At 42.1% G+C, this 10,425-nt stretch overlaps 1 protein-coding gene across 1 annotated transcript in view; it reads right to left on the reverse strand.

Annotated features, from left to right (window-relative positions):
• The window catches only part of gnptab (N-acetylglucosamine-1-phosphate transferase subunits alpha and beta), a 148,337-nt gene extending 146,934 nt beyond the window's left edge, over positions 1–1,403 (reverse strand). The window contains exon 1 of the mRNA XM_039762176.1: positions 1,080–1,403. Coding sequence (XP_039618110.1) covers positions 1,080–1,208 — 129 coding nt within the window. The 5' untranslated portion in view covers positions 1,209–1,403. The remainder of the gene's footprint in view (positions 1–1,079) is intronic.
• Positions 1,404–10,425: the final 9,022 nt, after the last annotated feature.

Below are 10,425 nucleotides of genomic sequence, written 5' to 3' on the forward strand. Positions count from 1 at the left end.
AAAATACAGACAACAGAGAAAAGTATTGCTTGTTCTCATTAACTTAAAACCAGTAGTAATAAATACCCAAAATGTGTGATTAACCACAGCAACAGCACACATATATTTGTGTCTCAGTGGCCAACACATCAACAGGTTTTCCTGCCAGTAAGTCTTTACGCTATATTTCAGTATTGAACTTGCTATCAGTCTACCTCTTTCTTCTTTAATTAGCTTTGATTCCTCCAAAAATGATTTTTGACTTGCCTCATGATGTAACCAAAATATTTAATTTCAGTTTGACCACAGAGGTTTCCACTATGTAATTGTGCAATAAACATTATGCACAGTATTCAAATGCCATTACCAACATATTTTCTTTCCACTCTCATCGCAATCAGAACCATACTGTATAAATTCTGTTATGAGAATATTTCTGGATTGTTGTCAATAGGCTAGGTTTACCAAATTCTTTTCCTCGCAAAGAGTGGGGCCAATTGTTCTGTAACTGCAGTCTTCATGAATGAGGAGTTTAAAGATAAGGTTTGTTAACAGTTTGGGGTTTCTTAATATCTGTTTCTATTTGGAGGATAACCGTTGATGACCAGAAACTTAATCTTAGCTCTATACTTTTCAGATTCACCCTCATTGGTTTTCAAACAAGGGCTCTTAAAACTGGGGTGCCTAGATTATGTGTTTCCAATTGGTTTTACATCCGGGTTTGGATCCCTACAAACTGGTATACAAATTTAAAAGTGGATCCAATACAAAATGTATATTTTACACCTCACAATATATTTTATACTTTTTTTTGGGAGTATTTTACCGATTACTTTCTATAAAATGTATAAAGAGTTTGAATCATTACTGCGCTGCAAATGACTGTAAACTGCTCATCCTTCAGCAGCTTTCTTACTCCAATATAGCATTTCAACGTAATGATTAATACTGTATTCAAAATTTTGGCCTGCATTTTTCATTTGCATTGTGTGCTTTCATTCCCTAGCTGGACGACCAAGAAATGAAAGCACATGTAATGCGCCACAATAATATTATAACTCTCTATCCGATGGAACCTGAACTTACTGAAGACCGCTTACCTCGCCAAACTGAAATGCGGAAACGATCATGAGGACGATGCCGCCAAAGCACAGATACAGCCCATATCGATGAGAGAGACATGTGTAAGTCTGCCTCTGCAGCAGCTTCAGCATGGAATTGAGGACCATGTCATTAGTCAAACGTGCATCTTCTCCACCCACACAACGCCATGTAGCTCATAAATTTATCACAAAGCACAAGTTAAAGATGAGTTACACAACCAAGTAAATGAAATATATGGGCACCCCTTACAACCCTGACTCTATCACATGACCGTGTGCAGGGATAGGGAAGATAAAACGCAGCAACACTTCCGCACTTCCTTAAAATAACAGCTGCCATTCATGACGAGAACACGCCAATAGCAGCTTCTCGGACACGCCAAACAACAAGAGGGCGGGGCTTAACCCGGAAGCGCAGGCTCAGCTGCGCTAAAGCTTGCGTGCTACAGTAGTCTACAAGGGTCAAAACGAACGACGTTTGATAAAACTAACATACTGCTTTTAGAGGGATTTAACGTTGGATTTCAGTGTCAGTCAGTTCGGAGGACCTGCGTTGAATATAATTGGAAACAATGAAAACATTAAGAATTAACAATGTAAAATTTACATTTTTCCACCATGGAAATGTTCCGAGTCAGGTACAGATCTCAATTGTACTGGTATACAGTGAAAAATTGTTTTGATTTTTTTCATGTGATTGTTATACATATTTGAAAGCTAAATTCAAAAATGTCTTTTTTGTTGTACTATTAATTAATATTTTGAACCTCTAAATGTTGTGTGAAGTTTTTGCTATGTTTATGAAAATTCTGTAGTTAAAAACACAAGAGAAAGAATACATCAGATTCTATGAAAAATACTTATTATGCCTAGTTTGGAGTAAAACTTCTCACAGTGTCTGGTCTCTTTGTGATGAGGAACTAGGACAACAGACAAAAGGTAAAAAGAAGGCAATTGTTTCTGGTATTCCAATGATATGGAGGAAATCCAAAAATTGTAGTGATGATTGTTATTTCTGCTCCTGCAAAATTCAAGAATATAACAAAGAGAATCTTAATTAAATTGTTTATCCTAATCTTCCATTAGAAATTCACTACGTGGACCTGATATACTAAACCCTACTCTAGTCTTGATTCTGTAGAAACTCACTCAAAGTATGAAAGTAATTTGGTGATGATGAAGAATTTGTTCCAAAATGTTCAAACAATGAGCCACATCAATTCACTTTAATGAATTTAATGATTTAGAAAAGAATTTGTCCTTCAACAAGATCCAGCAAAGCTCTTGAGGTCCTGCTTAAAACGCAAAATTCATTACATGCAAAGACAACTTTCTTTTGGTGGCATAATGGAGAAGAAGAATTTACAGCATATTTGAAGAAACATGGGTGTTTGATTTGTTGCAGTGACATAAGCGGCCTATTGCAGAAACTTGGAAGATATTACAATGTAGAAGAATGGAGACTATTCATAGACTCATGTAAAAATGGCTAAAAGGAGTACTTCTTCGTAACAGTAATAAATAAGCACAAATACGTTTTCCCATTATGTGCATTTGAAAAAAACTTAAGAGAACTTCGAAAATCTTCTTGAGAAAATTAACATCAATGAGCACCATTTGTTCATATGTGGGATGTGAAGTTCTGTGTATCTTACTGGGTCAACAGTCAGAGCAAACAAAATCCCCTTGTTTACACTGTGAATAGGATAGCAGAGCCAAGAATTGACATTGGGTTCTCTGCAACCTGTTATATAAAATGACCAAATCTGTTTTGGAAGACTAGGACAATTACTGTAACAAGAGTTAAGGATATGAAAATGTTCAGACCCATCATCAAATGTGTCCAACAGACTACATGATCAGAGTGTGGGAGAGACACGCTGCATTTCACAATGAACAGTCTATCAGCACCAGTGATGATAAAATATGTTATTGATAATGCCATACAAAAAGCACACAAAATAAAGATTAATCAACATTTTGCCATGTGATACAACCATAAAAGGGTAATATTAAAATATATATGCACCTAAAGCAGAAACAAAAGTGAATATTTACAAATTTCCAATTTTTGTTCAGCTCTGCAAATTTTGTCATGTGGTATGTGCGGCAACACACTGTATCAGTGCATGCTCCTAACCTCCTCCTCCTCCTCTGTAAAATGATAAATTGTATTGTAGATAATCAACCTGATTCATGATAATGATAACAACTACTCCAAAACAGTAACATTTGCAAGTTCACACACCCTTTAAATTGTGTAAAAAAATCATTCAACAGGTTATTTTAAAGGGCTGCAGCTTTATGATCCAAATTGAAAATTAAAAATTTAGACTGCACATATGCACACATAATGTTATGACTCAAACACCACAGGGTCAAAGGACCTGCCCAAACAATTTGAAATCAGACTAGCAGCATTAGGCACAAAGAAAAGTTCAAATTCTTCAAAAAGAATTCATTTTCTAGATAAGATATTTTGTTAAGCATATCATGGGAAATTGGAAAAGTTTGATTATTATGCCAGTGCTGAGTTTACAATTATCATTTTAATAATATGTTTTGTTATTAATGTTAAAGTACATTGTATTACTTATTTAAGTTTTGCACACCAACACCATCTATTAAAAGTGCCATCTGCAATGTCCACTTGCCCTTAAAGTAGAGATTTCACTCTCTTTATATCATAATCAGAAAAGTTCCACAGATTACATTTATGAACACGATTTGCTCACCAGAGTCTATTTCAGTAAAGTGCACATTTTAAAACAAAATGCTGTTTAAAACTGACACTTTTCATACGGCAGTGCAATGATAAATCACATATTTTCAACTATTGGAATTTTGTCAACCTGAGTGGGTTGCACATGCAAATAAAAATCTATTGATAGATCCAAAGGTGGAAGAAGTTCTTCCTCACCTCCCACTGGTGTAGAATGTGTCAGCCTTTAATTTTAAGGGGTTCTCATTTTATGCAGAATCTTGTGCTCAGGAGATATTTGTAGGGTTTTCTTTGAAATACTTGGTAATAGAGCTTTTCTTCATTACGAAATACTAATACAGAATTTATATTGCATCTAAAGCATGAGTTTCTTACTGGTGCTCCAGTTTCCTCTCATAATATAATTACATGCAGGTTAGGCAGATCGTTAATGCTAATTTGGCCCCTGAAATGTGTGTGTGTGATCGTTGTGCTGTGAGCTAACACCATGTCTAGGTACTGTTTCTTCCAAGTGTCCTATGCTTGCTGCAATAGTTTATAGCTTCCCTGCAATCCTGCTCTGGATAATCAGGTTTAGAAAATGGATGGATGAATGTTGCATCTGAAGTAAGTTACAGCAAACTGTGCACGAGCAACATTAATGAGGAGAGGACATTAAACGCTAAAAACCTATTAGACCTAATTAATTAGTGGCATTTTTAAGAATGACTTACATACGGGGTATTAGAATATATACAACAGAGTATTTATACAACAATGGCAATAACATCCATACATCCTATCCAGAATGATATGTACTTCCAGGCTTCTTTCTGAAGCCAAGCCAAGCTGCAGTCTGGTAAAAATAACCAGACTGTAGTTTTTGTTATGTACAATTTTATTCAGGTAGAATGTAATTTATACCTTGTGTTCAGTTTCTCTATTTAGATCTGTTCTTCTTGCTTATGTGGCATGTGGTTGTTTAGTTGCTGTTCTTTTGGTTTATACATTTTAACATTGAATATTGTTACTTTTAAAGAAGTCGTCATTTTGAATCATTCCTTTGAACCATTCATTCTGTTTGACTTTGTTTAATGTGCATCTGTTTGAGAGTTTGGTATATGACAGCTCCCACTGAAGGTTTCTGGTGTCATCCGACAGAATTTTAGTTGCTGAGCCTGAAACACAGAATATTGTTTTGAATAGATTGTTTTAAATGCAGGCATTCTGTAGAATAGCCATGCTGTAAATACCCTTGTGAATTTCTTTCTTTTATGTATAGTATATATATCTCTTACCCTACAAACATGTCCAAAACTAAAAAAAATTGTAAAATATAAATAATAATATATTTAATACTTGTGAATTTTAAGACACCCGGAGCTGCTGTTAGTGCAGATAATATAGGCTCTGTTTAATTCTTGAGTTAATTCCTAGTAGTGTTACTGCCACATCATATCTTTTTGGTGTTACATTATGAATAACTGTATTAATTACTAGAAAAAGAAAAAAAACAGGAGATGAAAGGAGTGAACATTTTCATATCATGATTACAAATTTGTAGAAAAAGTACTAGAAAATAAATTAAAGAACATTATTGGAGAACTGACTAATCATTATGAAGTTTTTGACATTCTGGAAAGATGAGGGACATATTCAAGTATATAAGCGTGAGAAAATTAAATCCAAGAAATAAATTTAGAATGCAAAAGCAAGATAACCAATAAATATTGTATGTATGGAATATACAGTAATGGAACTATAGAGGTGAAGAAAAGGTATGAAAAACAGGAAGGCACTGAAAGATGAATGACATTACTTATGGAGCAGGCTCCCCTTGCCCCACTTCCTCCGGTCACCATGGTACTTAAACCGCCATTTACCCAGAAGTTTTAGTTAATTCCTGGACAAGCTCCGGAAGAGGGTGGCTCTCCCCTTCTGAAGGAACATAATTCTTGCAAGCCTGAAGCTTAAAACAACAAAGGATGTTGTTTTACTATATTTATTTTCATCCAGACATTAAACGGGTTATCCCTTGCTGGTTTGCATATCGGGGAAAATAAGAATTGAACGTGTCAATGTTTTTCTCAGTAAAAATATTTGTAATGGGGCTATTGACATGAAATTTTCACCAGATATCGGTAACAACTCAAGTAATCTACACATACAAAGAAATCAAAACTTATAAGTCCATTATTTACGCTATGTGTAATAAAGTGGAATGACACAGGGAATAAGTATTGAACATCCATCCATCCATCCATCCTCTTCCCTTATCCGAGGTCGGGTCGCGGGGGTAGCAGCTTAAGCAGAGAAGCCCAGACTTCCCTCTCCCCGGCCACTTCTTCCAGCTCTTCCGGGAGAATCCCAAGGCGTTCCCAGGCCAGCCGGGAGACATAGTCCCTCCAGCGTGTCCTGGGTCTTCCCCGGGGCCTCCTCCCAGTTGGACGTGCCCGGAACACCTCACCAGGGAGGCGTCCAGGAGGCATCCTGATCAGATGCCCGAGCCACCTCATCTGACTCCTCTCGATGCGGAGGAGCAGCGGCTCTACTCTGAGCCCCTCCCGGATGACTGAGCTTCTCACCCTATCTTTAAGGGAAAGCCCAGACACCCTGCGGAGGAAACTCATTTCAGCCGCTTGTATTCGCGATCTCGTTCTTTCGGTCACTACCCATAGCTCATGACCATAGGTGAGGGTAGGAACGTAGATCGACTGGTAAATTGAGAGCTTTGCCTTACGGCTCAGCTCTTTTTTCACCACGACAGACCGATGCAGAGCCCGCATCACTGCGGACGCTGCACCGATCCGCCTGTCAATCTCACGATCCATTCTTCCCTCACTTGTGAACAAGACCCCGAGATACTTGAACTCCTCCACTTGGGGCAGGATCTCTCCCCCAACCCTGAGAGGGCACTCCACCCTTTTCCGGCTGAGGACCATGGTCTCGGATTTGGAGGTGCTGATTCTCATCCCAGCCGCTTCACACTCAGCTGCGAACCGATCCAGAGAGAGCTGAAGATCACGGCCTGATGAAGCAAACAGGACAACATCATCTGCAAAAAGCAGTGACCCAATCCTGAGTCCACCAAACCGGACCCCTTCAACACCCTGGCTGTGCCTAGAAATTCTGTCCATAAAAGTTATGAACAGAATCGGTGACAAAGGGCAGCCCTGGCGGAGTCCAACTCTCACTGGAAACGGGCTCGACTTACTGCGGCAATGCGGACCAAGCTCTGACACGGTTGTACAGGGACCGAACAGCTCTTATCAGGGGTCCGTACCCCATACTCCCGAGCACCCCACAGGATTCCCGAGGGACACGGTCGAATGCCTTTTCCAAGTCCACAAAACACATGTAGACTGGTTGGGCAAACTCCCATGCACCCTCCAGGATCCTGCTAAGGGTGTAGAGCTGGTCCACTGTTCCGCGACCAGGACGAAAACCACACTGTTCCTCCTGAATCTGAGGTTCGACTATCCGACGGACCCTCCTCTCCAGAACCCCCGAATAGACTTTTCCAGGGAGGCTGAGGAGTGTGATCCCTCTATAGTTGGAACACACCCTCCAGTCCCCCTTTTTGAAAGAGGGGGACCACCACCCCGGTCTGCCAATCCAGAGGCACTGTCCCGATGTCCATGCGATGTTGCAGAGACGTGTCAACCAAGACAGTCCTACAACATCCAGAGCCTTAAGAAACTCCGGGCATATCTCATCCACCCCGGGGCCCTGCCACCAAGGAGTTTTTGACCACCTCGGTGACTTCAGTCCCAGAGATGGGAGAGCCCACCTCAGAGTCCCCAGGCTCTGCTTCCTCATTGGAAGGCATGTTAGTGGGATTAAGGAGGTCTTCAAGTACTCCCCCACCGACCCAACAACCCGAAGTGAGGTCAGCAGCGCACCATCCCCACCATATACGGTGTTGACACTGCACTGCTTCCCCTTCCTGAGACGCCGGACGGTGGACCAGAATCTCCTCGAAGCCGTCCAAAGTCGTTCTCCATGGCCTCTCCAAACTCCTCCCATGCCCGAAGTTTTGCCTCAGCAACAACGAAGCCGCTTCCGCTTGGCCTGCCGGTACCTATCAGCTGCCTCCAGAGACCCACAGGACAAAAAGGTCCTATAGGACTCCTTCTTCAGCTTGATGGCATCCCTCACGCGGTGTCCACCAACGGGTTGGGGATTGCCGCGCGACAGGCACCGACCACACGCCACAGCTCCGGTCAGCCGCCTCAACAATAGAGGCACGGAACATGGCCCATTCGGACTCAATGTCCCCCACCTCCCTCGGGACGTGGTCGAAGTTCTGCCGAAGGTGGAACACGTTTGGGCCTACCAGGTCTGACCGGCATCTTCCCCCACCATCGATGCCAACTCATCACCAGGTGGTGATCAGTTGACAGCTCCGCCCCTCTCTTCACCCGAGTGTCCAAGACATATGGCTGCAAGTCCGACGACACAACCACAAAGTCGAACATCGAACTGAGGCCTAGGGTGTCCAGGTGCCAAGTGCACATATGAACACCCTTATGCTTGAACATGGTGTTCGTTATGGACAATCCGTGGCGAGCACAGAAGTCCAATAACGAAGCACCGCTCGGGTTCAGATCGGGGGGGCCATTCCTCCCAATCACGCCCTTCCAGGTCTCACTGTCATTGCCCATGTGGGCATTGAAGTCTCCCAGCAAAACGAGGGAATCCCCAGAAGTTATGCCCTCTAGCACTCCCTCCAGAGACTCCAAAAAGGGTGGATACTCCAAACTGCTGTTTGGCGCATACGCACAAACAACACTCAGGACCCTTCCCCCCACCGGAAGGCAGAGGGAGGCCACCCTCTCGTCCGCTGGGGTAAACCCCAACGCACAGGCTCCAAGTCGGGGGGCAATAAGTATGCCTACACCTGCTCGGCGCCTCTCACCGGGGGCAACTCCAGAGTGGTAGAGAGTCCAGCCCCTCTCAAGGAGATTGGTTCCAGAGTCCAAGCTATGCATCGAGGTGAGTCCGACTATATCTAGCCGGAAAATCTCGGCCTCGCGCACTAGCTCAGGCTCCTTCCCCTTCAGAGAGGTGACATTCCACGTCCCAAGAGCCAGTTTCTGTAGCCGAGGATCAGACCACCAAGGTCCCCGCCTCCGGCCACCACCCAACTCACACTGCAACTGACCTCCTTGGCCCCTCCCATAGGTGGTGAGCCCATGGGATGGAGGACCCACGTTACCTCTTCGGACTGTGCCCGGCCGAGCCCCATGGGTGCAGGCCCGGCCACCAGGCGCCGCCATCGAGCCCCTACCCCAGGCCTGCCTCCAGAGGGGGTCCTCGGTGACCCGCGTCCGGGCAAGGGAAAACGTCGGCCACTGTTTTTATTGAACATGCTTACTGAAATTTATTTAATACTTAGCAGAAAAGCCTTTGTTGATAATGACATCTTCAAGATGCCTCCAGTATGGAGAAACTAGTTGCATACATTGCTTAGGTGTTATTTTGGTCCATTCTTCCAAACAAACTGTCTTCAAATATTGAATGTTCTGGGGGTCTCTTCTATGAACTGTGATTTTCAGTTTTTTACATAGATTTTCAAATGGATTCAAGTTGAATGATTGACTGAGCCATTCTAGCAGCTTTATTTTCTTTCTCTGAAACCAAATGAGAGTTTTCTTGGCTGTGTGTTTGGGATCAGTGTCTTGCTAAAATGTCCAACCCAGTCGTGAAGCAACAACAACAACCTATGATTGATCGGTGGTGCAAACGTGGTTGAGAAACACTACCTTACATGGACCCAGCATGCAGACACTGTGACTCGAAGACTGGTTTCTACTACTTCATGCTAGCAGATAAAGTATGCCTGACGATGACATACACCAGACCCACAGAGCCACAATTTGCAATGACCTGTATACTTTGTGTCCGACATACTGGCAATTTGATATATGGTTAAACAGCCAGTCCAATGTCGCACGTAGGCTCATGATTGTATGTATCCAGTAAAAAACATGAGGTCTGCATGAATGACTTAGATTTCAACATTATATATGCAGTATATATCCATTGGTTGTCTATTTGGTTTTGGTATAATAATATATATCTGAACCCTTTCCATCACGGTGGCTGTTTCCTCTTTGGTATAGAGCAGCCCATTTTTATTGCTTCATCTTGGCATCTTGACCACTTTTATAGTTGAAGTATTTTGGTGGGAAAATGTGGCAATGGGTGCTACCACATCAGCCTGGTTTAGCAACTCAAGCATAGTCATGTTGGACTTTGGTTTTCCAACATGCATTTTGATACATCATTATTTTCATTCATCCATTGCCCATCACGCAAAGTTATCAATCATTAGCATTACAGCTGTAAACCTAATTCACATGGCCCAAGTGGGTATAAGAAAGCTAAGAATGTTAGACAAAAGAATAAGCCGATAAGACCAATTTTCTTATTTTATATGTTTGATTTTTGTCTCCTCTTCTATATGTTTTGCCTGTTTTAAATTTTTCTTACTATCCTTAGCAACCGGACAAACACAGATACACAAACACACACACGGACAATTGTCCTTGCTGGCTGAAATACTAGTGTCTGCCATCCACACTACCTTTCTGACAACTATCAATTTCTCTGTTTTAATAAGTCAGGATTCTGTTCTTT

Source organism: Polypterus senegalus, chromosome 8, assembly GCF_016835505.1.
Source record: "Polypterus senegalus isolate Bchr_013 chromosome 8, ASM1683550v1, whole genome shotgun sequence".
Classification (NCBI taxonomy): domain Eukaryota; kingdom Metazoa; phylum Chordata; class Cladistia; order Polypteriformes; family Polypteridae; genus Polypterus; species Polypterus senegalus.